At 42.0% G+C, this 27,912-nt stretch overlaps 2 protein-coding genes across 11 annotated transcripts in view; one reads left to right on the plus strand and one right to left on the minus strand.

Annotated features, from left to right (window-relative positions):
• Positions 1-240: 240 nt before the first annotated feature.
• Positions 241-27,540, plus strand: TCTN1 (tectonic family member 1). 3 transcript variants are annotated; one of them, XM_055549427.1, is made up of 15 exons: positions 241-537; positions 3,853-3,973; positions 9,139-9,269; positions 10,373-10,518; positions 12,098-12,185; positions 14,023-14,132; positions 15,628-15,648; positions 19,773-19,916; positions 20,453-20,578; positions 20,975-21,060; positions 21,590-21,730; positions 23,623-23,785; positions 25,867-25,992; positions 26,434-26,578; positions 27,449-27,540. In XM_055549427.1, exons 1-14 carry the CDS (start codon positions 318-320, stop codon positions 26,575-26,577), a joined length of 1,767 nt encoding a protein of 588 aa, XP_055405402.1. In that variant the 5' UTR covers positions 241-317; the 3' UTR covers position 26,578; positions 27,449-27,540. The 3 variants fall into 3 exon arrangements, with proteins under 3 accessions (XP_055405402.1, XP_055405403.1, XP_055405404.1); XM_055549428.1 differs by lacking the exons at positions 241-537; positions 3,853-3,973 and adding an exon at positions 4,265-4,286; XM_055549429.1 differs by lacking the exons at positions 241-537; positions 3,853-3,973 and having other exon boundaries at positions 9,135-9,269; positions 10,403-10,518.
• HVCN1 (hydrogen voltage gated channel 1) overlaps positions 26,038-27,912 on the minus strand; it is a 34,871-nt gene continuing 32,996 nt past the window's right edge. For 7 of the 8 annotated variants that reach the window (XM_055549435.1, XM_055549433.1, XM_055549434.1 and 4 more), the window contains one exon: positions 26,038-27,211. Coding sequence is in view for 1 of the 8 variants with exons in the window: in XM_055549438.1 (XP_055405413.1) it covers positions 27,826-27,891 (66 nt within the window). In the remaining 7 variants the exon portion in view is untranslated. Of the gene's footprint in view, positions 27,892-27,912 lie in introns of all 8 variants that reach the window. The other variant, XM_055549438.1, reaches the window with a different exon arrangement.

Here is a 27,912-nt window from a genome sequence, read left to right on the forward strand (position 1 = left end):
GAACCCTGCCCTTGGACTGAATCAGAATCCCCTGAGACGGAACCTGGAAATCTACATTTTTAAAACAAGCAGGGCAGTCCTCTTGGAAACCACGTGGGGAATTCACAGGAAGGACAGGTCCCCGCCCCTCGTCCCCTCCTCTTTTGGCCCGCCTCGCTCAGGCCCAGCCCTCGCCCAGGCCCCGCCCCCTGTCCCTACGTCTCTCCAGGCCTAGGGCGACCCTTCCCGTGATGCCCCGCGCCCAGCCGCCGTGGTTGCTAGGTAACGCGCGGTCTCCCAGCCACCCAGCCACTGTCCGCTCGGCTTGCGGCTGAGCAATGGGGCCGCGGGCCCTTCCGCGGCTCCTGCTCGTTCTCCTAGACTGCTGGGCCTCCGTGAGCGCCCAGGCCGGGACCACCCCGGTGGTAACGACGGAGGGCCTCAACTCCACCAAACCAGTCCCGACGACTCTCCGATCTGTAATATCTTCTAAGCCCCCTGAGATCCCCAGGGCTTCCAGGCCCTTCTCCGGCCCCAGACCCGCCCCGGTCACAGACGGTGGGTAACCAAGTACCAATTCCTGGGGATCTACAGTGGTTCAACCTGCGGGGGTTGGTAGCCCGGGTGAAGTAATAATAGCGATAGTTAACGTTTATTGACCACTTAAAGTGTGCAGTCATTGTTAAGTGTTTCATAGGTATTAATTCTCTCAACAACCTTTAGAGGTAGATGTTATTATCACTGTCATACAGATGAGAAAACCGAAGCTCAGAGAGCCAAGTGAGACAATATAAAAATCTTTAGAAGTACTTGCAGTGGTCCTGGAAGACACTAATGCCAAAGGTGTTAATGAATGAATACTTGCTTGCAGCTTTTCAGTTGAAATTGAAAATTTCTAGGCAATTGTGGGAATTAAGTGCATAGGATACGTTGAGCTTTTCAATTATGAAAAAGAGATGCAAAAAATCTAGTTTACAGAAAATGACTAGGTCAAGTCCTCCTGTGTTGAGTTGAAGGTAGGGAGTTAAGGGGTGAGGGGTTATGCCCACTTCTTAAGATTCATCTTTAAGGATAATTAGCATATTTCTCAGAAAATGATCTAATCCTTGAGTTACACAGCTAGTGACTTTTGTAATCTGATTTAACATGGATGACTTCAGGGGATATCTGACTCCAAAATCGAGTGCTAACTTTTGTGAATATGCGTTTTTCTGGGGTGAAGGTTCATAGCAGTGAGTAGTTTGTCAAATGTGTTTGTGATGTCAAAAAAATCCCTTTTAAGTCCTCTGTAACCCCAATAGATATGCAGTGGTTTCTTTTTTTTTTTAATCCCTTCTTAAGAAAGATCTTTCTTAAATTGAGTCAGGCTCAGTATTAGTAAATAAAAAAGTCATCATTGGCTGACCTTCTGAACTCTAGAACTTAAGTTACTGAACCATTATTTCTCCTTTATAAATTGTGTAGTCAGAAAAAATACAGAGAAACATATTTGCTATTTTAATATAAAAACTTTGTTTTATATTGAGATTGTTGATTTGATTTAGCAGGGAAGTTAAGTGATAATTTGGGACAAAATATAGCAGAGTATTCAATATCTGAAAATCTCTTAAGATTTTTTTGGCTGAGTTGCCTATTATCCATGTAAGTATTTCATTTGTTAATGTACTTTATCCCCCAAATGAAGCTATTCTTGAACCATCATTAATAGGTCATATGTTCAGGGCTGTTTTTCCAGTATGAGAGGATAAATTTGCACTTTTCCTTTGTCTTTTTAAAGGGCCTCTGGTTAGATCTGTGCAATAGTAATAAATGACAGCTGACATTTATTAACTACTTCCTATGTAGCAAGCTCTGTGCTAAGGATTTCTTCTGTGTTGTGTCTCATCTAATCCTGACAATTTTATGATGTTAGGTTGTGACCATTTTCTTTAACTTTTTCTTTTTTAACCTTTTAATGTTTAACTTTTTTAATTTTTTTTTTAACATTTTCTTTAACTTTTTTTTTTTTTTGGCTGCACTGCACAGCATGTAGGAGCTTAGAACCCATGCCTCCTGCATTGGAAGGTATAGAGTCTTAACTGCTGGACTACCAAGGAAGTCCATGGGTTATTGCCATTTTTTAGGTTTATGAATTACTTGCCTCATTTTAGGTCACAACCTAGGTACAGGTTGTAGCAGGAGACTGACTCTGAGTGGAGAACTGGACCACCCTTTGCAGAATGGGTTACAGGTGCAAGAGAAGGATAACTTTCATCTCGAATCTTAGCTCTGTTCATTAGTACCCTGTAGCTGTGAAGAGGCTTGGAAGAGCAGCTGCGTGTTACTCAGACCCTGCGAGTACTCAGAAGATACTTGTTGGCTGATTAAGTACACTCACATCTTGGATAGAGACCCTTTTTTCTTTCCTAAGTAGAGTTATTAAACACTATTGCTTTGTCCCTAGTAGTCTTACAGCTACTAGGGACCTATAAGGGTTTTAGGTTTTGTAAAATAAATCAAGATTAGTTTCAAACACATAAGGCAGGGTATCTCAACACTTTATTTTTTACTCAACACTTTATTACTTAGTGTACATGAGAGGTGTTATAATTTTCTAAGGACACAAGGGAGTTCTTGGCTAGAGAGAAACATGTAAACTCTAGGGGGGAAACTTTTGTGTCTCTAAGAATGGATTGTGTATTCACTGACAAAAATTTCCTCTTCTCCTGACATTCATCTTCCCAGAGTTTATTATTGTACCTTTTTTGAGGTATATATTTTCTAAAGTTTTTTTTTTTTTTTTTTTGCCATACCACACAGACTGGAGTCTGGAGTTCCCTGACCCAGGATTGAACCGCCTTGGTAGTGAGCACTGAGTCCAAATCACTGGACTGCCAGGGAATTCCTTCTTTTTTTTTTTTCCCCCCCAGGGAATTCCTTCTAAAGCTCATTTTTCTTATAAAATAATTCATAAATGCTAATAAGAATGTTGTACGGATTGTCTACCAGCATTTGCTTGAGATCCCTTTTTAAAATTTATTTTTTGCATGAAATCCTTTTTCAAAAAAAAGCAACGTTACAGGTAAGGTTGAAGAACTTATCTTACTCCCTCCTTCCAGCAATAATTAAACTACCATGAGTTCAGTGTTTATCATTCTCATGCTCTGCTATTTAAGTTTCCCCTCACCCCCACACCTCCCCGTTTGACAGCCTGAAACAGGGAATTAAAAATCCAGATGGTCATCATTATTAAAAATTAAAACTTGCTAAGTGGGGCTTCTACCTCTTCCCGTGTTTTTACTGTCTGAATTACCAAAGATATTTCTAGAACCCCAAGTACAAGGAACTTGAGCCAGCTTGATTCTTGGCCAATAGCTTGTGAACATGGACTCAGCTTCAAAGCTGCAGGTTACATCTGAGGAGAGGAACAAAATTGAGAATTTTGATTCTTAGTAGCCTTAAGTGGGCCCTTCCTCTGAATTGGAATCTCCAGAGGAGCTTAGAAATCTGCAATATTAAACCAATGGCTCTTATGGTCAGGCAAGTGATTTACCCTGTTGATTCTCAAACCTATTTTAATTATCAGCATCACCTGGAAAGTGTTTGAAACGCCCAGGTGTCTGGGTTTCACAGTTAGCTTACCAAATCAGAGTCTTTGTAGGGAGAGTGCAAACAGAACTTTCCAAGTGAGTCAGATGATTGGCCACTTTGGGAAAATCTCAGATGGCGGCATGCTCAAACTGACTCATTTCACTTCACAGATTTCCCCCAAAGTGCAATAGGGAATAAAACGGACCTTTGTATGAAATGGATTTTTGGTACTTTGCAGTGGCAGGGGGCAGTCACTGCCTGCAGATTGTGACGCTCCGCGCCCCACCTCTCTCGTTTCTGTAGTTGCTGCTCTGTGTGTCTGTGACTTGTCTCCAGCACAGTGTGACGTCAACTGCTGTTGTGATCCTGATTGCGGCTCCGTGGATTTCAGTGTCTTTTCTGCCTGCTCAATTCCAGTTGTCACGTAAGTTTGTAACATGAAGTTTTGATAAAATTGGACCAAGATTGTGAAATTTGGGGACAGAAAGTGAAAACTCCCCCAGGCTGAAAAAACCCAAATCAACCCAGGCTGATTTCCTGAATTCTGCATCATTCAGAAGCTGTGCTGTCGAAATCAATATATTGAAGAGTTTTTGCTATTTAGTTGCTAAGTTGTGTCCAGCTCTTTACTGACTGAGCCACCAGGAAAGCCCTCGTGTCCAGCTCTTTTGTGACCCCATGGACTGTATAGCCCGCCAGGCTCCTCTCTATGGGATTTCCCAGGCAAGAACACTGAAGTGAGTTGCCATTTACTTCTCCAGGGAATCTTCCTGACACAGGGATCAAACTCCTGCATCGGCGGATGGGTTCTTTACCACTGAGCCACCTGGGAAGCCTGTGTAGAACAGTATCTATCCCTTATTTGCATCCAGCCAGATGATGGTGCAGGCAAAAGAGAAGTGAGAGTGTACTTTTCACAAAGGTTATAATGAAATCTGTGTTCAGAGATTGAATTACGTTTCACTTTGATTTGTAAACAAATAAGGTGTCACATTTTTGTATCTGTGGATTAGTCTCATGTATAGCCGAGGGTGAAAAGTACAGTTTAATTTTACAGCTTTTGTTGTAGACATAATTTTCTAACGAAAATTAGAAGGGAAAGCTTTGTTTATACTTTTCTAGTAGATGAATCTACCAGGAATTCTCACAGTTCACATTGTGTAGGAGAATAATGGGAAATGACATTCCCAGTCGATTGCAAGATAAACAGTTTCTTCTCAGTTACCTGGTTCTTGTAATTCTGATTTCAAAGCTTTTTTATAAAATAACAGCACTTATAAGAAGTTAATTTATTCAGGATGGAACCAGTTTATTATTCAGAGATAGCCAATTTAAATTCAGTCTTGTACGAAGTTTTAGCAGTTGAAATTTGATAGGTTGAATGCTTTTTGGAAGCACAGTGTGTTTTTCCCATGAGAAACTATTTTATTGACCAATGGGAAATCCAGTCTACTTCCGATGTTGTTAAAATGCCTGGAGCATGGGGTGTTGTAATCAGATTATTTTTCTGGCTACCTGAACTACACTGTGGTTCAGTCTTTGTTGAAAATCATTCTATTTTCCTGCATTAGTAAGTTCCAGGAGCTTGAGAGTGAGATATCTGTTCTGATTTGCGATCATTATTTAGAATGTAGTTCTTAAAAAATAGCCAATACTGTAATTTTAGATATAGACTATTTAGAATGGAGGTCAGCCAACTTTTTCTGTAAAAGGCCATGTAATATACACTTGAAGCTCTGCAGGCTGTGTGGGCTCTGTTTCAGCTTTTCCACTCTGCCATTGTTGAGCAAAAGCAGGCATGTAATGAATGGGTGTGACTACATTTCAGTAAAACTTATTTACAAGATTTGGTGTAGTTTGTGGCACCATGGTTTAGAAATTAGAACTGAATTCGTAGTGCTCTCAGGAAAGAACTTCAGGGTTTTTCTGAGTTAGTTTTGCTTGTGACCTTCTCCTAAATATGAAGTATAGAAATAATGAAAACTAATAGTCCTAATTAATTGGGTGTTATTGTTATGTAGATTCCAGTTCATAGAAGACTTATTTACATATACTGAACTGTCATAAACTAGTCTTACCATTCAAAAAATTATAAATTTATCATTAAGATTAGTGGATTAGTGTCTTTTTCCCCTCATTAGATGTAAGCTTCTTGAGAGTAAGAATTATCTCTTTTATATATCATTTATCCCTAGTACCTAGGATAGCTCCTACCATGTAGTCGGCCTTCATTAAAAGTGAGTTGAATGGATGAATGAATTTCTCTGCTCCACCCTTAACTGACCCTCGAGTATCCCTTTGACTTTCTCTACCGTTGTTCTTTCAGGCAGAAACCCATGTCAGAAACCTAGAGGCTCCCCTGACTTGTGCCTTTTCCTTGCCTTCTCACGGCTAAGCTGTCTCTTACAGTTCACCATACCTTTCTTGAGCACCTCTCGTGTGCCAGTGCCAGGGATTTAAAGACAAGTGAGACATGGTCCTGTCTTCAAAGAGCTCATTGAGTAAGGGAGACAAACGAGTGGATGGCAGTTTCTGCACCAAACTCTAGGAGAACTGAGAGAGTGGCCTCTAACCCAGACAGCTGGATTAGGGAGGTCTTTCTAGAAAAGTAGCTGAGCTGAGTCCTGAAGGACAAGTGAAGTTGGTCAGCATGGAATCAGGGAGGGCATTCCTGGCCGTGGGAGCCACATGGCAGATTCCTGGGGCTGAAGGAGTATAGCCTGCTGCCTTAACTGCAGGTAGCTCAGCATGGCTGAGGAAGGCTGGAGCCAGAGGAGTGTGGGGAAGGGCAGGGGTCAAGTCCCAAGGGGCCTTGTGTGTATGCTGACGGGTTTGGATTTTTCCTGGCTTCTTCAGGAGTCTGGGGAGTGAGGGGATCAGATCCCCAATTTAATAAATTCTGCAGCAGCATGGACAGTGGCTCCCAGGGGCCAGGCCTGATGGCAGGGAACCAAGAAGGCTCTCACCCAGAAGGCTGTGCGGGTGGGACTGGAGAGAAATGTACGGATGCGATGCTGATTCACTGCACAGGATTAGAGCGCTGCTGACTGGAAGGGGAGGGTCAAGAGTCCCATTCTGCTGAATCTTCCTCCATGATTGCCGTCGCATCTGTCTGTTCCTGCTGCCTTCCTCCTCACAAGCTCACACCTCATCTTGTCACTCCCTTTCTAACAAACCTTCGAGAACTCTCATTACCTGTGGAATCCATAACCTGAATTCATATCCATCCCAGCCTCTCTCACGTCTTACTTCCTAGCAACCCCACCTGGAATCCTTCGTCCAACGCAGCTTTGGTACTCTGTTTCTAAACACCGTTAGTACAGCACCTGTCCTTGGCCACTGCCATTCTTGCAGTTGGATTAGCCTCCCATTCCCTCCCTGTCTGACTCCTCCTCATCGTTTAAGGCCCAGTATGACTCGTAGATTTTCAGTGCTGGATCTTTTCTTATTTATACTACTCATGGTTTTTCCGAAATACTCTTTATGCCCATGATAGCAACTCATTTACCATTAGAACTATACAGAGCATTTGGAAAAGAGGCCAGTTACAAAATAAATCAATCCCCCAGCAATACCCATTCCAGAAATATAGTGGAAATGGATTCTAATCATAACACCAAGAGAAATATAACATCATAGAATTAAACTTAACTATTCAGAATTTATGTGAAGAAAACTTCAAGATATAATGAGACATAAAACATTTGAATAAATGGAGAGATATAATCTGTGTAGTGGGATGGGTAGAATCATTACTTACTTATACATTTCAATTTATTATAATGTAATTCCAGTCAGATGGGAGAGGGATAATGTATTAGAATGATTCTAAAATTCATCTGGAAGAATAAACAGATGAGAACAGCCAAGATATTATTGAATAGGAAGAGCAAACTACTAGGTTTAAAGCATTTGTAACACTATAATATTGAATATAATGTGTATTAATTCCTTATGGATAAGTAGGTCATTGAAAGAGAATAGAAAGGCCAAATCAGTTGTGTGTACTGATTTTACACCAGCCAGTTTTCTTAAAGTATTTTTTTCTACTTAAGTATTTAATGTAAACATGGTATTTATTGTAAACATGGTATTTCACATCTGTGGAGTAAAGGTTGGATCATTCAGTAAATGATGCAGGATGATTATTGAAAAACTAACATTAGATTCCTGCTTCATAATGTTACACTAAAGTAAATTACCAACAGGTAGAAGAGTGAAATGTTAAAAAAATTAATGAATAAAAAATATATGTGAATATTTATTAATCTTGGGTTAGGGAAATGTCTTTTTTCCTTTTTGGCCACACTATACAGCATGTGGGATCTTAGTTTCCTGACCAGGGATTGAATGCATCCCTCCTGCAATGGAAGTGGGGAGTCTTAACTGCTAGACTGCCAGGGAAGTCCCGGGTAATGTCTTTTAAGATAAACCCAAAGGCAATCTATAAAAGAAAAGGTTGACAACTTCATTATTTTAAAAAATCAGTTAATCATACCTCAATTAAAAGAGGAATGATGATAGTAAAAAAAAAAAAACTTCTGTGTGACAAAAAAACACTATAAAACTGAAAGGTTAACAAACTGGGAAGAAATATTTCTAACACTCAGAAGGGATTCTTAATATGGGTTCTTAGAAGTCAAGAAGACAAACTTTCTCATAAAAATTAATCAACTCATGAAGAAATACCAGTGAGCAATAACCATATGGAAAAATATTTAATCTCACTAGTAAAAGAGAAAATTCAAATTAAAGCAATGAGATAATAGGCTTTTGCTCATGAAATTAGCAAACAGTAAAAACTGATAACATGCAGTCTTGGCAAGAGTACAGCCAAATAGGCGCTCTTGTTACTACAGTGTTGGTGAGGTTGCATCTTGCCTTTCTGGAAGGCACTCTGGTAGTAAGTCTCAGAAGCCTCAAATTTTGTACCTACCTTTTGACCCAGCAATTCTATTTCAGGAGATATTGCCTAAGGAAATAACTGGAGACATTAATACAAATGTATGAACAAGGGTGTCACTAAAGCATTATATATAATCAGGAGAAATTATAAACAGCCTAGGTCAACGGTAGAGGGTTGGTTAAAAAAAATTGGGAATAGCTTAATAAATTGGTATACAGTGAAACCATATAATAATACGAAAACATTTGATGATATGGGAACTACTGGGCACTGTATATTAAGTGGGAAAAGGCCTTAAAGTGGTATGTAATATGATCTCATTTTTGTTGTATCTCCCTAAACCATGTCTGTATCTATATCAAATTGATTAGGGTTGCAAGGCTCATTTACATCAAAATCATTTCTCATCTGTATTCCATACTTGACAAGATTTCCTTAAAGGTTATTCTAGTTGTCTTAATATTTTCACTGTTAGAGGAGAAAGTTTAAAATGCCGAACATTTTAACACTGAATAAACTAAATAAAAGTGGATTCAATTCTAGCATCACACTTTCATAAATATCCTCCATGTAGTTGTTAACTTAGTACAGTGCAAGCATCTGACAGTTCTAAAATAATCTTGCTGAGATTGTGTGCTTGTGCCTTAAAACTTTGTCTTATTATTATTTTTTTTAATTTTCAGGGGTGATAGTCACTTTTGTAGTCAAAAAGCAGCTGTCTATTCATTGAATTTTACAGCAGACCCACCTCAGAGAGTATTTAAACTTTTCGACCAGATCAACCCATCTATTTTCTGTGTTCATATTACAAACTGTAAGTACCTGATATTGATACACTGTGTGAAACTCTGGAAAATTTTTTCTTTTAACAGTTGTTTTATGGAAAAATGTCACATCAGGTTAGATTTAAAGCAGTTATTCTATGGTTTGGCTAGAGATTATCCTGAGGCCATTCCACAGACAACTGCAAGTAACTTTATAAACCTGTGGCTATGCATGTTTTCTTTAATTGTGCTTTTGTAGTTGTCTTTTGAAATCGCGTGCTTTATTTCTCATATTTTATTTCAAAGGTGTTTATAAATGTAGACATGCCTAAGAATCTAGATTTATTTGTGGGGGTGTGTGTGTGTGCGTGTGTGTGCCTGCATTTCCTCCTGATTTAATGGTTGAGAGTCAGGTTCAGCTTTGGTTTCAATTTCCTTTTTTCTCTTTTATTTTTACTAAGGATATTTGCATGAAAACAGGATCTTTATTTTTATCTGAGCATTTAGCTCTATTAGATGTCTAGTTCCAAAGTATAAAACATTATCAAGATCAGAGACACATTCATGGTTTTATCAATTAAACTTTATCATCTTTTCCAAATGTCTTTATATTTTGGTTTTGTCCCCTTGCACTTAAAAATTTAGGTGGATGCTCTGTGGTTTGTAATCGGCAGTAATGGCCGGTCAGTCACTGTAGCAGGCCCAGTGAACATAACCAGCCTGTTCCCTCCTCCTCCCACCTCTCACGCACAGAGCGCATCATCGTCCTGGGCTTCGGAGGTGGCTGTGTGAGGGTAGAAACAGGATTTTTCATTCCCCTAGCCATCTGGAGAGAGTTGCCCCTGAGAGGTTTATGCAGTTTATGAGTCCGTGGACTGGAGAAAGAGATTGATTAGTATTGGCTTCTGTTGTGCTGTTTACCTGCAGGCCTTAGAAACTCTTGCTTCCACAGTAGAGAAAGAGGCCATGCCTGGGGAGTCTGTTTAATAAGATTCCAGAAATCTTGGGGGAAGTGAATATTTAGAGACATTTAAATTTTTCCACAGCAGCCTTACTGCTACTAAAGATTGTTTCCTAAATACTATGTATGTATACTGTATATGCTATACATATCATATTTTATACTGATTTAAAATACTTTTTCTAAAAACAGATAAACCTGCATTATCCTTTATTAATCCAGAAGTGACTGATGAAAGCAGTTTTGATAAATTGATGAAAGCGCCTGATGGTTTTTCACTGAATGCAGAATCAGATGTTTCAACCAGACTGGATGCTCCCCAAACTGCAAAATATGAGGTGAGCCAGGAACCTAAGTCCACTCATCCTGTCATAAATATCTTGTTTTTATAAGTATGTTCCCAGTAAGCTAGCTTCCCTGAGACACAGAATTGATATTATAAACCAAGAAACAATGTTTGTGCCTGTAGATCAAAAATCATGAAAATTAAAATTGAGTAGTTGAATTCTAACAGAGTTTTGAGGCATATATTCTCTGGTAAGCTTTCATTTGTCTCTGCAGAATTTTTTATTCTCTACCTCAAAAGATGCAGCAAAGTGCTTGAGAGATGCTGCTGGAAACAGAGTGGATGGGCCAGAGGCCGGCTCCTCTTCTCAGAGTTGTGTGTAGTTTTACAGACTTTGGGAAGATGTGTGGTATTTGTTATCCATCCCTTCATAAGCCTTTAAATATGTGTTAACTTTGACTAAATGTCATAATTTTTGGAAACATCTTTTTAAAAGAGAAGTATACAACAACCTGTGCTAGTTCTAAAAGGTGAAGGCACAGAAGCACGGAAGTAAAAATGGAAAGGCCCCCATGTCCAGTTAAAACCAAAGCACACTGCAAGGAAGTTCCCTGGGGGGCCAGTGGTTGGGTCTCCATGTTTCCACTGCATATGGCCCAAGTTCGGTCCCTGGTTGGGCAAATGAGAGCCTGTAAGCCATGTGGCTTGGCCAAAAACAGATAAACAGTGCACACTGAAAATCACTGTTAACAGATGGGTGTATGTTCCCGGTTTTTTAATGCATCTCCTAAAATATACATATAATATTGTCAGAAATGAAATTTCTAGTTATCCACATTGTGCTATAAATTTCCTTTTTTATTCATGATCAATTTTATGCATCTTCCCACGTCACTATAAAAGTGGCCATTTCTGGAGCATTTCCCAGCTGCCAGGCACTGGGCAGAGCTCTTCAGACGTCACTGTATACAACCCTGGGAAGGATGCTTCACTTTAAGTGAAGTCCCCATTGAAGTGTTGAGGGAAACATGGGTATAGGAAGGAGCCAGTGTTGGAGCTGCATTTTACTGATACAGAGTATTTCTTCCAGGGATTTGTCATTATTTATTACTGAGCCATTCCACTATCTAATAGAGATTTGTTTCAAGTTTTTGCTATTATTAATAATCCACAATAAACATTCTTATAGATATTTTTTTGTCTGATTAAATCCATAAGGTATGTTCCTATAAATGGGTTAACTTGGTCAAAATGAATGGAAATTTAAAATACCAATACCAGCTTGCCCTCCAGAAAGATTGCAGGAGTTTATTCTTCCAGCTCTAATGAAGGAGAGGGCTTGTTCCCCGCTTGCTGGCACCTGTGTCAGCCTCTTAGATAACCTTCCAGTGGGATAGAAGTAGAATAGCCTAGAGAAAAAAAGCCTGCAAATTCTGTAACATGCATACACAGAAACACGCAGCCTTAAAAGGAAAAGGGTGGGGCAGCTAGATGTTTGCTCCCTGCGGGCAGGGACCGCATCTGTTCTTTAACCATCCCTGCAGTGCTGCTGGTCACATAGTAGCTGTGCAGTGAGTGTTGAACGGATGCCTGAGTAGCACCCTGACAGCTGTTGGTTGTTCTGTTTGCAGTATGGGGTTCATCTGCAGACTTCAGATTCATTTTTGAGATTTCCTTCTCCCCTTACATCATCTCTGTGCACTGATAATAACCCTGCAGGTAAGAGAGTGGGCATTTTTCTTTTTCTCTGCACACAGAGTTCGCTCTTAGTTTAAATTTATAGCAATCATAATAAACAAACTTTGTAACTAGAAACAGAGTCTTAGAGTTGAACAACACTTCAAAGATTGTGTAGTTCAGTCCCTCTGCCTCACCCCTGCCCGGTGCCAGAATCTTTTCTGCCACCGGTGGTCACTGCTTGAGCATTCGTCGTGATGGGGAAACTCACTACCGGCAACCAGCCCACTCAGTTGTTTAACTCTTGAGGTTGTTGGAAAGTTCTCTTGTCACTGGATCGAAAGTTTGTCAGTAGCTAACACTGATTAGCTGTGTGCTGGGTGTGGTGTTAAGCACTTGCATGTGTTTTTCCCATTGATTCTCACGATGATCCTCTCAGGAGGGTTATCTTCATTTTTGAGATGAGGAACTGAGAAAATGAGTTTAGTTTCTTATTCAGGCAGTGGTGAAGCAGGGATGCAACCCACACAGCTGCCTCCCATGGGTCCTGCTTCTCCTTCAGGAGCATCATAGACTCTGTGGAGTAACTGCTCTTGGCAGCAGAAGGCAATAGGCCTGGCTCCCCCATCCTTAGCCAGCCTCACTATGCAGAAGCCCGCTAAGCTGTGGATGATAGCATGTGGCCTAAGGAAGCAACACGTGCTACATGAAGGAAAGTGTGTTCTGTTGAAGAGGCTTAACCTTGCTCACACAGTAGGAGCAGTGTAATTTAGACCCAAACTGAGATACCGTTTCCACCTAATGGATTGCAAAGCGTAAAGAAATTTAATGCTGTGGAGAAGTAGGCGCTTGTCTATATCTCTGGTGGGACTGAAAATTGGTACAGCCTTGGTGAAGGGCACTTGGGCAACATACCATCAAAATTGCAGACAAATATACCTTTTAACTTAGCTGCTCTACTTCTAGAAGTTGGTCCTACAGAAACTCTGGCCCACATGCAAAATGATAGATTGCAGCATTGTTAGAGCAAAACTGGAGACAACTTCCATTAGTGGGGAACTGGTTGGATAGATTATGGTGTGTCTGTAATAGAATGCGAGTTATCCCTAAAAAGAGGAGGAGGAAGCTCTTCATACTGAGACAGATTGAACTCCAAGATACATTGCTCAGTGAAAAAGACAAAGGGCAGAATATATGTTGTGAGTTTGTTTCCAAAAGGGGAAAGAAATACTTTTAAAAAGAGTATGTGTGTATACACACACAGACACAGACACACACACACACACACTTTCTGAAAATATAGGATATTTCCAGAAAGATACACAAGAAACTTCATGCAGACTCTCTCTGGGGAAGGGGACTGGTGGTTGCTGGGGGTTAGGGGTTAGAGGGAGACAACTCCTCAAATCTTTTTCTGAATTTTGAATCATGTGACTGTATTACATATTTGAAAAATAATTTTTTATACTCTGCTGCTGCTAAGTCGCTTCAGTCATGTCTGACTCTGTGCGACCCCATAGACGGCAGCCCACCAGGCTCCCCCGTCCCTGGGATTCTCCAGGCAAGAACACTGGAGTGTGTTGCCGTTTCCTTCTCCAGTGCATGAAAGTGAAAAGTGAAAGTTAAGTCGCTTAGTCGTGCCCGACTCTTCGCGACCCCATGGACTGCAGCCTACCAGGCTCCTCCGTCCATGGGATTTTCCAGGCAAGAGTACTGGAGTGGGGTGCCATTGCCTTCTCCGTTTTATACTCTTATCTGAAGCATATTGTATACATGTCATAACTTTGCAGTTTTACTTAGATTACAATTTCTTAGTTAGACATTTTTCTTCTTTTTAATTTTTTTTTTCCTTTTTCCTTGGGAATGTTATGATTTCCAGCATTTCTGGTTAACCAAGCTGTTAAGTGCACCAGGAGGATAAATTTGGAACATTGTGAAGAAATGGAAACCCTGAGCATGACTTATTACAGCAGCCCTAAAATTTTGAGGGTAAGAATTATTTTGAGGTAAAACTTGATTCATTGGGTTTATTTTCTGTTCTTTGTACCCTTTTAAAATATGACAGGTAGAGAATCATTTCAGTACATGATTGACACTCAGAATTTTTCTTCTCCAGTTCTTTGGTGTACTGATAGCAAAGATATTGAAATAGTCACTTAAAATAATTTTTATTTTTATGTAGTCAGCTCATAATTTGCTTTCATTTTTTTCTTTTTTGCATTCATTCATTTTGATGGTAACCACTGATGTCTGTCTCCTGAATTAAAAAAGCCTTTATTAATAACCAAAACTTTCAGAATTATAAAAACATCTAATGTCTGTCACAGAAATGATCATACTAGCACCAAAAAGTTATATTTCTGATTGGCAGATAAAATAAGTACCCAGGAAAGGACAGGAAATAGGTTTGTTGGAGAAAGAGAAGCGGCCCTTTATTCCTGGTTGTGGTGACTGAAGCCTGAGCTGAATAGATGGGAGAGGCCACTGGCCCACTTGGTGGGTGACATAGAGGGTCGCAAGGGGAGAAGACATTTTTCAGTGATTAAAAATCATGTGATTATTGTGAAAGCCCCCATCCCCTTCTGATTTCCTTCTACTGAGAGGGGAGTATGGTGATGGTGGCTGGGGATGGGGGGTGTTCCGTGGCATCTGAACTTCACTTTTCAGAATCAAGTTTTAGCTTTTCCTCTTCCCACCCTTTCCCTCTTTCTTTCCTCGAAGTCAGCCATCTACGCCTGTGAATTCTTCCAGTGCATGTGGCCCCTCACAGTTGTCCTGTAAACAGCCCCCCAGGCATGCAGGCACAATTCTCTTTTCATCTCAGAGCCCCCACCCCCAGACATGTCTACTCAACCCCCTCCCCAAAAGCTCCCATTGGCCTAATAGGGCCTCTTGTGGTTGGAGAAGTGGGACTGGGGGTGTAGGGACAGGAATGGAGGGCGGCAGAGCCCTTCAGGAAGAGAGCTCCAGCCGTGCTGGCGAGTCAGGAGCTTGGCCTCCAGGGGGCTTGGGCTAGAGACAGGAAGACCAGGAGACTGTGGAGCCACCTGCGCAGGTGATGGTGTCCTTCCCATGAGGACAGGCACAGCACAAGTGACCAGAAGGAAGGGAGCTGTGTCTTCTCTACAGTGTTATGTCACTGATGACCATGTGAAAAATACTGGATAATTACACTGAAGCATGGAGGCTTCCTGAGACACCCTCTGTTGGGCTGTGTTATTGAGCTCCCAGTCTGAAGGAAATGAATATAGAAGGAAAATGTAAAGTTACCTCTTTTATTTATTTATTTATTTTAAGTTACCTCTTTTATGATGACACAGATACAAAAATATGTGGGTGGCAAGCCTTGATTAAGGAAATTCTGTTTTTCTCTTTAAGAAGTCTTTAATAAGAGGAATATGCCCTTTAATGCATCATCTGAAAAAGCAATAACAGTGCTTCTTTTTGTTGTACATAACAAAATTTGTTGTTCTTTTTCATCTAGGTGCCTGGTTCAGGAATAGAGGTAAGAATACTTAATGGACTTATTGTCTTACCTTAGAGCCCTTTGAAATGAATACACTTACAGCTGGAAGGTACCTTACTGCCAGTAACAAAAACATTTGCCAGAAAGCAAGCAGAAATGAAATAGGGAAATTCCTTAGTAGACCATTCTTTTATTATCACGAAAGGGTCAGACTTTCCAATTCCTTTAGTGTTTGTAGTCCACACTTGTTCATGTTTAAATGGCCTTGGTGTCTTGACTGACACGGGGTGTGATTGGCCTCTGTGCTTTCAGGGCATCCCTTGATACCTTCTTGGCCTCTTGTCAGGAGGGCTGGCTAGCTCCCAGGATGCCATCTGTCCGTGTAGAAGAGAGAAAGAAATCTTGTGCCCAGTGAACGTGCACACCTGTGGAGGAGATGAGCACAGTCAGTAGAGCTTCCAGGGTTGAGTTGCAGGTAGGTTCTAGTCAAAGCCATGGCCCCAGCCCATGGCCCTGGAGAGCCGTGGTCAGGAGGCTACAGTCTCTTTGCAGCTATGTCAGAGAGAAAGATGGTGGGGTTGTTCTTGTTCTTGGGGTTGTACCCTGTTCCTCCCTGTGAATACCACAGTCCCCAAGGAGGCCAAGGCATTGACCTTGTCATCAGCTCCCAGAGCCTTGGTTGGCCTTGGTTCAAAACTCAGCTTTGCTGTTATTTTCTCATATGACACCTGCCTCAGTCTCCCCAGTTGCAAGTGGGTGGATGGTAGTGTCTGCCCCAGAGGCTTGACGTAAGGCTGGAGGGAGAGAACGCACATAATGTGAGGCCCGGCTCTGGGTAAGGCGTCTGTTGCGCAGGAAGCACTGCAGACCACGGTGCCTGCTGTGACTGAGTTCATTCCGTCTCTGGACACAAACTTGTGAGGTAGACATTTGGAAAGGGATAGTCGTCTGACCTTGGACTCCACACTACTGTGTGTGGCCCTGGACTCCTCATCTGTGAAGGTGCTTTCAAACTTATTTTAGTTATGGTGCTTCTTCAAGTGAAATCTTAAGCAGAGCCTACCTAGTATGTAATACGAATCCAAAGCCCCTGGTAGGAGCAGAGGTGGGTCAGAAACCCTTTACCTGCCCAACTTGCCCACTTTTCTCCTTTCTGGCCCCTTGTGAGGAACACTACAGCTCCCAGGGACCCAGTTTGAGAGTCATATAATAGACTAGCTCTCAAATACCTCTGATCACTAAGAAAGTACTTTTAAAAAAGTTATTTATGTTTTAAAATTTTTGGCTGTGCCGGGTCCTCATTGCCATACCTGGGCTTTCTCTAGTTGCAGCAAGCAGGAGCTGCTCTCTAGTTGTGGTGCGGAGGGCTTCTCATTGCAGTGGCTTCTTGTTGCAGCTCCTGGGCTCTACAGCATGGGCCCAAGGGTTGCGGTACATGGGCTTAGTTGCCCCATGGCATGTGGGATCTTCCTGGACCACAGATCGAACCTGTGTCCCCTGTATTGGCAGGCGGATTCTGCCAGGAAAGTCCTAAAAAGTGCACTTATTGTACCATTCAAAGTTGAACTGTCTGTGGGGACAGCTGCCCTGTCTGCCATATAGCATTGGTACTAAGGCGTGCCTGGAAGGTATTGGGCCCTTCATGGGTTGGGTGTTAATTGAATGACTAAGGATTGGTTCAGTCAAGTAGGGAAGACCTATTGTGAGGAATAATGGGACTTTACTCAAAGGCACGTACTGTGTGCCAAGTGCTGTTCCAGGTGCTCTGCGAGTCTGCAGTCCTTTGGTGTCCCAGTGATCCTGGGGGGCAGGTCCTGGTGTTGGCACTCTCTGGCATGTGGGTCACAGAGAGATGAATTGGTTTGCCCGAGGCCACACAGCGTAGGAGTACAGAGCTGGGATAAGAAGCCACGCTATCTGGCTCCAGAGACATTATTCTTAGCGATGACTGGACCAGCTCTACTGTGTGCCAAGCCCCAGGTTAGAAGTTTCGCACACATTCTTTCTTTGTATCCTATGGCCACGCAGTCAAGCCACGGCAGTCTGGGACTTTCAGCTCAGATCTGTGTGGCATCAAAGCTCCGAAGGACATCACCTAATATCAGGGATGTGTCTAAATTTTTTTTTTTAAATGAAGCTTCCAAAGTCTGTTAGAAGATCAGGAATATAAAAGTTGGATCCAGTCTTCCCACTAATCGAAGCTCATTGTGATTGCTTGGAATTGTTGTCAGTATTTGTTGAACCATCAACAAAAGATTGTCATGGCCCTGTAGTTTTGTTGCTAAGTGGGCTTTAGTTCTTTGCCAGTGGTTAGTTTGGGAATGGGATATGATTGAATAGGACATTCAGGAAACCAGAGCAGCCTTCCCATTTTTGTTCTCGAGACTGAATGCACAGTGACAGCCTCGTGCGGTTCTTGCGCTTACACTCCTCTCTCAGTCTTTACAAAGCTAGTTTAAACTGAGCCCTTCGCTTTCTGCCAGTCACACCCACACGCCGCGGGGATGGCTTCTTCAGAGGGTGGTATGGAAAGGTGTGTGCTTGCTTGGAACACAGTATATCATTGCTGAATCAGGGCATTTCAGATAAAGGAATCCAGGGTTATCTTTTGATGACTTCCTTAAGAGCTAATTACCCTATAGCTAATTAACTCCTGTTATGCAGAGGACTTTCTTTGTAACGAGTGGAGTTGCCAACCTGCAGCTCTGTCGCATGACAGCTCACCTCTGCTTTTGAACAATATCATGTTCTTGGATTAGAGCTTTGACTACCAAGGGAGAGTTGCAGGGCTTCTTGGTCATGGGAACAGACACATAAGAACTACTTGTTTACCTATAAAATGACAGCTTAAATACTTAGTAATTTTGAATTATAATCAGCATGGTACATGGTTGAGGGCAAAGTTCAAAGCAATATAAACAAACAGATGCAAGTTAGGTTCCCTCCTAAACAGTGGTTTCTAAGAGCAGAGATTTAGAGCAAACATCAGACTTGTCTCATGATACAAAGAGGCCAAAATATCTAGAGGTTCAAGCCATTGAAAGGATTGCTTGGTGCTCCATCACTCCACTGGCGATGGCCGTAAGTGAAAAATGTCCTTTAGTAGCGTTGATCTAACCAGGGTTTCTTGATTCTGCTTAAAAAAATTGTTTCTGTTTTTCTTCCTCATGATCCCACCACGAGTATGTGTGTGTGTAAGGGTGTGTGTAGAAGTTGTGTATAAACTGGGTCAAGCGTACATTCAGAGAGGTGGTGGGGGTTTAGGAGGATGGATTCTGGGACTCTGTGAAGAATGTGCACGTGCGTGTAGAGAGCAAGTGTATCTATCAGTAGGAGCTGTGGTTGGAGGTGAGAGTGTACGTGTGTCTTTGGTGGCATGATGGGAGGTGTGTGTGTGTTTGGGATATAATTCACTTACCATAAAACTTACAATTTAAAGTGTACAATTGAATGGGTTTTGGTATATTCACAAGGTTATGCAGTCATCACCATTATCTAATTCCAGAACATTCTCACCACCCCAAAAAGAAACCCTGTGCTCATTAGCTATCACGCTTCATTCTACCCCAGCCTTCTCCCCCAGCCCCTGGCAACCACTGTATATACTTTCTGTCTCTATGGACTTGCCTACTCTGGACATTTCATGCAAATGGGATCATATAGTACGTGGTCCTTTGTATCTGGCTTCTTTCACTTAGCACCGAGTTCTCAGGATTCATCTACCTTGTTGCATGTGTCAGTGCTTCGTTCCTTTTTATGGATGATTCTTATGGACAGTATCCTTTTGTACGGCTAGACCACCTTTTATTTATTCATTCATCAGTTGATGGACATTTGGGTTATTTTCAGTTTGGGGCTATTATGAATGCTGCTGTGAACATTTGTGTGCATGTTTTTGTGTGAACGTTTTCAGGGGTAATCACTTAACATTTTGGTTATATCCGTCTCAGATATTTTCTATGTGAATGTGTGCATGTTTTACATATAAGTAAACATTTGTGTTTTTGCAAGTGTGGAATTCTAGTATGCATATTGTTCTATAGCGTGCTTTTCCCTCCTTGGCAGTGTGTCTGTGGAGGTGTGTTTCAAGTTTTACACTATTTTTACCCATTAACTTCCTCTGTTCAGGTGTGTGTTTAGTAACCCAGGACTTTACTTTGCAGGTCCCTATCACGGTTCAGTCCATCGTCATTCGGTCTCTAAATAAAACACTAACCCGACTGGAAGACACGGAAATACTGAGGGTATCAAAGCAGGGTGTTGTTGAGGCGGGGCATATTAAAATCTGCACTAACGTCGTTCTTGAGGTAGGCACCCAGTTTGGCTTTGAAAGTTCACTGTCTGTGGCCAGCTCAAGCCAGGTGTGGTCCTGAGGGGTAACTGGCCACCCTCTGGCCCATCCGATGGTATTGCTTTTCTTGTCTTGGCCTCCTGCTTGCCTTTATTCTGTCTCATCAGAGGTCACTTCTTTGTCCCTGAAGTAATCACATGTGATTTTCTCCACAAACCTCGTAACTTATAAGCATACATCATAATTTGTTGCTACTGCTGTTGTTTTAACACATTTATCTGCAGAGATAGGCTGCTTACATTCTGCTCAGGCCAGCTGACTTGTACCTTCTGTGATTGGGCACAGAAAGGCTCAGATGCCCCTGTCAGTGGGGGCTTATGCTGAGCTAATACCTCCCATAATCCGGTTGGACAGGAGACACACGCTTCTCTCTCTGCATGAGAAGTGGGAGGGGATAGCCTCCTAGATGTATATTTTTTTAATGTGAGTTATTAATACAGCTACAGAAACATATTGGGAACAGATGTATCTGAAGTATCCTTTTGTTTTTAGGTGATGTACAGCCTCACATATACAGATGCAGGTGAGGTAATAAAAGCTGATCTCTTTCTTCTTCTGGGAGCAGTGAGCAGTGCAATGGTTCCACTCCAGCAAAAGTTTGAAATTTATTTTATTCAGGTAAGCTTGATAAATTTTCATATAAGTATCAATAATTGCCAAGTATAAAGAAATCATGAATTAGTGGGAAAAAAATCTCAAATTAGAAGTATTACTACAACCATTTGTTCGGAACAAAGGGCTCACACGTAGCCTGTGGAAGCTTGTCACAAAATCCAGCCAGAGTCCTTATGCCTTTTCCACTTGGGAATAAGCTTCTCCTCCCTGTGAGCTTGTTCTTATACAGCATGATGTACTCCTACACTCCGCAGATATATTTATAGTTCTGAGTAGGGGGAGAAATTCTTTCATTGGTTGGTAATCCCAGATTTCATTATGAAAACCATTTCATTTTCCCTCTGCCATTTCCATATTAAAATGAGAATTGCTTGGGGGCATTTCTGCACTGTCTTTCAGCAAAACGCAAAGCCAGTTCCTCTCAGTGGAAACCCTGGTTATGTGGTGGGGCTCCCGTTAGTTGCTGGATTCCAGCCGCAGAAGGGATATCCTTTTTGGCTCTGTAGAGAAGCTTCATTTCCCTGTCCATGCATGTGGGCTGCACTTCTCCTGATTGCTGAGGGTCCTGAGGGCTGGAGAGGCTGGTCTCAGCTAGAGCTGCCTTCGGGGGGCTTGGCCTGCACAGCAGGCAGGGCTGTGTGGAACCTGATGGGGTGGGACAGCGTGGCCCAGGGGACTGGCAGTGTCTTACGTGAAAGCCTTCAGACAGAAGGGTTGACAGACGTTTAGAGGTATTTGATTTTACACTTAAACCGAGACTGTTAAATTAGTGGTTTTGAAAATGTGGAATTAATTTTGAAGGGCCAGTTTCTGAGAATTTTTCTTCTGAGGCTCCTCTAATCAAGGAAAACAGTTACAACTATTTTTCCTTCTCCTGGGAAATAATTATCAAAATCCCCACGGCCTAGAGAAGGGATACTTGGGTCTCACTCAAATCTCATGTCACACACGTAACACCATCTCCTAAGAATCTGCTGCTTCAGTACCGGGCAACTCCCTTAACCTTCTGTGAATGTCTGGGATCATTCAGACCACAAACAGATATGGACAACTTACTCTTCTTCGTAGTACAACTGAGCAAGACTGCTTAGCAGTAGAGGGGACCCGCGCCCCAGTATTATTTGGTTACAACATGCAGTCTGGCTGTAAACTCAGGTAAGAGAGTAACTTGCTTCTGTTGGAGCCTATTTTCATTGATCAGAAAAAACAAAAACACTCTTACTCTTCCCATTGTTTTCCCTGTGTTCTCCCACTGTACTCCAACTTTATGTAATTTTTATTGGAGTATAGTTAATTTACAATGTTGTATTAGTTTCAGGTATACAGTAAAGTGAGTCATTATACATATATCCCCTCTTTTTAATTTTCCCATATAGGTCATTACAGAGTATTAATTAGAATTCCCTGTGCTGTACAGTAGGTCCTTGTTAGTTATCTAGCCCTTCCCATTTTAATCAAACCTCTGCATCAGCTGATAAGCTCATTAGCATATTATTAGTGGTCATGATTCAAGGGGAAATTGTTAAAACCCTTTTTGCTTATCAGATATGGCAGAGTAAAAATATCAAGGCTTTGTATGTTTTGTTTATCTTTTTATTGTCAAACATGTTGAACAGCTCTGTGTGGCTTGTTCTAAAGACAGCACTTCTTACCTTTATTTTCCCTATCCCAGAGTCCCAGAGGCAATCACTTTCAACTCTTATGGTTGAGTTTTTGAAAATTGGTCCCCAAATCTTTAAATAACCCATATATAGTGCTTCTTCTTGATTTTTTTGGTTTTATGACTTTTGTTTTTTATTTTTTTATTAGGTATAAAGTTGATTTATAATGTTTCAGGTGTATAGCAAAGTTATTCAGTTATATTCTTTTCAGATTCTTTTCCATTATAGGTTATTATAGCATATTGAATGTAGTTCCCTTTGCTGTACAGCAGATCCTTGTTTACTTTCTTATGACTTTATTTGAGTTCCCACTATGGGAGATGAGGATTTGGCTCTTTCTCTTTTGGTCCCCTACCCCACAGGCCACTTGCTTCCCATCCTTATGTCTCCCCAGGATATCTACATCATTATTTTGATTAGACCAAAATTCACCATTTACATTATTCTGATCGTGTTAGACTAGCATTTCTGAAAGGAGGTTCTGTGGGATACATTTCCATAATGTCAGCAAGGGTCAGTCTGTGGTTTAATATTTTGGGAAACACCAAATTAAAGTTCAAAACATGATTCCTTACTAAGTAAGCACTTATCAGAGTCTTTAGTAATGTCAGTGTACTTCAATGGGGACATGGGTAAGTAAGATTTCTCAAATGTTTGGCCATGGAACCTTCTTGTACAGAGCTTCTCCATGGAATATAGTTTGGGAGACTTTGTTTTGGATTCATCTCCCTGGCTAACCAAAATTTCACAAAGTGAGAGACACTTTAATTTCAAATAATCCCCTTTTTGGAGAGTGAGAAAAGAAACTAAAGAGAATATGTGTATCGTTAAGGAATGTAAAAATAAAAAACTGCAGGTACAATATTCTATAATCAGAGATATTATGGGTACTAACACTGTATTACAGAGAAGGCAATGGCGCCCCACTCCAGTACTCTTGCCTGGAAAATCCCATGGACGGAGGAGCCTGGTGGGCTGCAGTCCATGGGGTCGCTAAGAATTTGGGCACGACTGAGCGACTTCACTTTCACTTTTCACTTTCACGCATTGGAGAAGGAAATGGCAACCCACTCCAGTGTTCCTGCCTGGAGAATCCCAGGGACGGGGGAGCCTGGTGGGCTGCCATCTATGGGGTCGCACAGAGTCAGACACGACTGAAGCAACTTAGCAGTAGCAGCAGCAACACTGTATTAAAGTGAGGTATTTGGCAGATGTAACATGGAGATGGCTAATACCTTGAGACAGATGCCCTTGTTTCTTATTTTTAGTATTTTGTGTGTGCTAGAGAAATGTCATAATTAAACATGACCTTGACATTTATTAAGAAAAGAAAAAACTGTAGGTTTGAAGAATCACCTCATTTGACCTCATTCTCCTTCCCAAAAGACTGACCAAAGCTCTCACATGTCGGCTGGTGGCACAGAAGATGAAGAGCCTGCTAAAGGGTCAGGGCTTCCCAGACTATGTGGCCCCTTTTGGAAATTCCCAGGCCCAGGATGTGCTGGACTGGGTGCCCGTCTATTTCATCACCCAGACGTCCCATGTGAAGGTAAAGCGGGAGAAGCTGAAGGCCACTTGCTAGTGGTCTCCAGCATGCACCTGCCCCTCTCACTGTGGGGAGACAGAGGCAGTGGCGAGGCAGGGGGCACCCATTGAGGAGGTGGGTGGCTGTGGGTGGGAGTTTGGACTTTGTTGTCAGATGGGCCTGGATCTTGAATACTGATTTTGCCCCTAGTTAGCAGTGATTCAGCCAGCGATTTTACGGCTTTGAGCCTCTTTTTCCTCATAGCTGTATTACTGCCCTCAGGGCTTGTTGAGAGTTAAAATCAGGTAATATTAATGGTGCCTAGTGGTCACTCTATAAACGGGGACCACTACCAGTCACCATCCTGTTCCTTGCTGGTGTTGTGCAAGGTCTTCTCTAGGTATCATGATATGATAGATGAAGTGTTCTGACTGTTTCAGTAAGACTTCCTCCCATCTGCAGAGCTGTCCCATCCATTGTTCCTTGGTCTATAAAAGCACTCCACCCATGAGAGCTTTCAATTCTAAAGTTCCCAGAAGAGTTTAATGGAAATTGACATCCTACAAATAGGTTCCAGATCACATGTGGTTCTTCTGCCCACCTTTTTCTTTTGTCTCAGCAGTCAGAGTGTGGGCCGGCCCCGTCAGCGGAGGCGTGCTCTCCATCTTTATCCTTTAATTGCCCAGCTTTTTCTTGTCACCGTTTCTTCAGGCCTCTCATTATCTGCTTAGCACATTTATAGCATGGGGACAGTGGGGTGAGGACTAGCTCACTAGCTCCGATCCCACCCTCCCCACTGAGTCCCCAGCAGAGACCCATGATTACTCAGTTCCTGCGGTTCAGCTAAGTCTTGGCTCAGCTCTGCCGCCTCAGTGAACCAGGCAGATTGCTCCTAGCTTCTTGCAGATGGGTTAAGATGTCCAGTTGTTACTTCTCCCTTAGAAGGGAAGACATAAGTTGTGGCGGGACAGGCAGCAGCATGGACACAAGCACTGCTGGGGGGTCTGTGCCAGTCGGGAGCTTAGAGGGCCCGGAGCGGGTTTCATCCCAGCCTTCTAGGCAGAGCCGACAGGAGGGCATCTGCTGGGCTCAGTTGACACCAGCTGCGTGCTGCATCTTCTCCTAATGACAGGATATTCGCAAGGATTTTTGAGCCTGCAAATTTCTTAAGAGACAGTGCTAAGCCAAGGAATTCCACCCTTGCCTTTTCAGCTGGCACCAAATTTAGCAGGTATGCTAGCTTTGCATGCCCCAAAGAAATGTATTTTTAAAAACTTTTCATTGTGGAAAAATTTCACACATACATACACAAAAAGTAGAATACTCCAGTGGAATTCCATCTCCCCATCAGGCAGCTTTAACATGATCACATTTGCCAACTGAAGAAACTGTAAAGACAGGAAAGAGGTCTGGAAGGCCCCCTTCACCCATGTTCCCCTTAGGGCTGAGCAAACAAAGATCCTGGGGCAGAGGTCTCAGGCCCAGCTTCCAGTGTCCAGGCCTGAACTGGGCAGCTCCACTGTGGCACCAGTGCCCTCGACTGAGAGTGAGAGTTAACTTCTTTGAAAACTTAAGACAGCACCTGTATACCCCGATGTAACATCTTAATTGCCAACCAATGAAATCAGATAAGCGAAAAGAAAGGACTTGAATTTCCTCTAAGTACATTTTAACATGATATGCAGTGAGGTTTAATTTCTGACTATTAATAATACTGTATTCCCTTTCCTCCTCCCCCATGCCAACTCCTTTCCTAAAGAATCTCTGAGGTAGATGTAAATGGGTGGGTGCAGTTAGACTTGTCAGGGCCCCAGAGGCTCCATAGTTGGGGGTACAACTCCCAGGTAAGGCTGATCTCTTTAGAAACAAGAAGGGCTGGAAAAATTATGCCTTAGGTATTAAAATTTTTTTGGAGCATTGAGTACTTTTAAAATACATGCTGCTTCTAAGCTGTTTTTATCTGAACTTCTAGAGTCTATTCATTCTCTTGTTCAGAACATTTTGTAATATGGGAAACATTTTATAATTAAAACTCTGAACTGCAGATTAAGTTTGACTTAAGGTTGTATAATACTCAAATTGATTAATGGCATATTATTGTACAGGATTCCTGCCAGCTCCCAGTGGCTTTGACGGTAGAAGTGAAGTGGACTAAATACGGATCTTTATTGAACCCACAGGCCAAAATAGTCAATGTAACTGCAAAGCTAATTTCATCTTCCTTTCCTGAGGTAGGCCTAATTTTAAAGATACAAGACACAAGGCCAGACAAAACTCAACTGTGATAGGTGAAATTTATTATTTTGTAAAAAATAATAATTAAAATTTAAACAATCTGAATTCTTAAAACAATTTAGCAGTCATCATTTACTTAGAGGAAAAACCTCCACTGAACAAAATGGTTTTGTTCACATTTGCATTCTTGTTTAGATTTGATCTTTAAAGTTCTTGTCAGAATTGAGTTATGAATGAATGACATCAGTGTGTGAGAGACAACCTGAGTGAAAACTGTCTCTCTCCTATGAGTTAGTGACTGATGAGCCCTCCATGTACCTATCAGATTCATGAATGACAGCTATTGGGTGAGGAAAGGCATGGAAGCTGTCCCATCTTTGTTATCCTGATAACACACTGGAGGGCAGGGCTTGCATTATTCTGATTTTGTATTACAGACCAACTCAGGAAATGAAAGGACAATTCTTATTTCCACTGCGGTTACTTTTGTGGATGTGTCTGCACCTGCAGAGGCAGGCTTCAGAGCTCAGCCAACCATCAACGCCAGGCTGCCCTTTAATTTCTTCTTCCCATTTGTTTGATGTAAGTCATTAAATAAGGAAACTATACCGTATCTGCAAAATTCAGCACGTGTGGGGCCCACAGTCCCTCGGAGACATTCCACTTTATTATAACCCTTGAGATTGCCCCCAGACCAGCACACTTCCTCTCCACTCACTTCCCTCCTCTTGTCTCCCTTCTGGAATGTCATTCTACTTGGTCTGACATTAGAAGGGGGCATCGTCTGGTCTTAGCCAGTTCCAGTACCCTCAACACATAGGTCATATGTGGAAACCCACGTTGCACCTTTGAGAAGACACGAGGACAGACCTTCAAGTAGTGCAGGCGTTGAGGGTTTATCCAGTTTATTAATCCCCTGCTTTAAATGTGAGTTATTTTTAAAATATTATTTTTAGTTCGGATTTTCCTCCTTTTCAGGTCCTGCTGAAATGAGTACAAAAATAGCAAATTGTTTAAAATCATGCGAGTAGAGGACAAGGCCTCACAAGGGGATCTTCCCCCAAATGTCATGTTAATTACAGTGGAGTCTTGGCTCTAATTGCCACTTCTGTGCCAGGCACCGGAGCTAGCTTGCTCTCCAGTTAGTGGGCTGGTCTGGGATGCCACCAAGTGATTCCAAGCAGTTGAAGCTGGAAAGGATCTAGTAGGAGGGCCCTAGGGAAGGAGAGAGTTTATTTTATACATTAATTGTACAGTAACTGAGGAAAATGTTGTCAGGTGGCAGAACTAGGTGGAGCCAGCTAAAAGCTGGAGGATGCAGAGGAGGGGGCTGGGTACTCGAGAATGGCCTCCTTGGGGGAAACTGTGGTTAGCTATTTAGAACAACTTGGACATGTAAAAGACTTCTAGAATGTGCTGATAGCTAAGATAGCTTTCTTTTTTGTTTTTCAGAGTGCTCATATGAAAGGATGTACTGATCCCTCAATATACATGTGAAAAGTGAAAACTGTACATTTGATGAGATTAAATTTTATATACGGCTAGTAATTGTCCAGCTTGTTCATTTTCAAGCAAGAGTAAAGTGTTCAACATGAGGAAAATATAGTTTATGATACATTTGTTACACAGTGTGGGATGGGACATTCTCAGTCACACCAAGGAAGAAATAGAGCCTCTAAAAGGCTGTGTCCCCCAGAATCGGAGCCGGCAGCAGTGAGGCAAAGCCATCAAACCAAATCTCTCCCCGACATGGCCCCAGAGGGGCGGCTGTCTTCCTTGTCACAAGCCCATGAGGCAGGTCTTCCCTTTGAGCTGGAGAAGGCGTGCATCTAGTTCACCTCCCCGAGAAGTCCATGCTGTCTCAATAGCTTGTTAAGTCTCTCAATTTCTTGTTCCTGTTATTACAAAAGCAGACA

The sequence above is a fragment of the Bubalus kerabau genome, chromosome 16 (genome assembly GCF_029407905.1).
Source record: "Bubalus kerabau isolate K-KA32 ecotype Philippines breed swamp buffalo chromosome 16, PCC_UOA_SB_1v2, whole genome shotgun sequence".
NCBI lineage: Eukaryota > Metazoa > Chordata > Mammalia > Artiodactyla > Bovidae > Bubalus > Bubalus kerabau.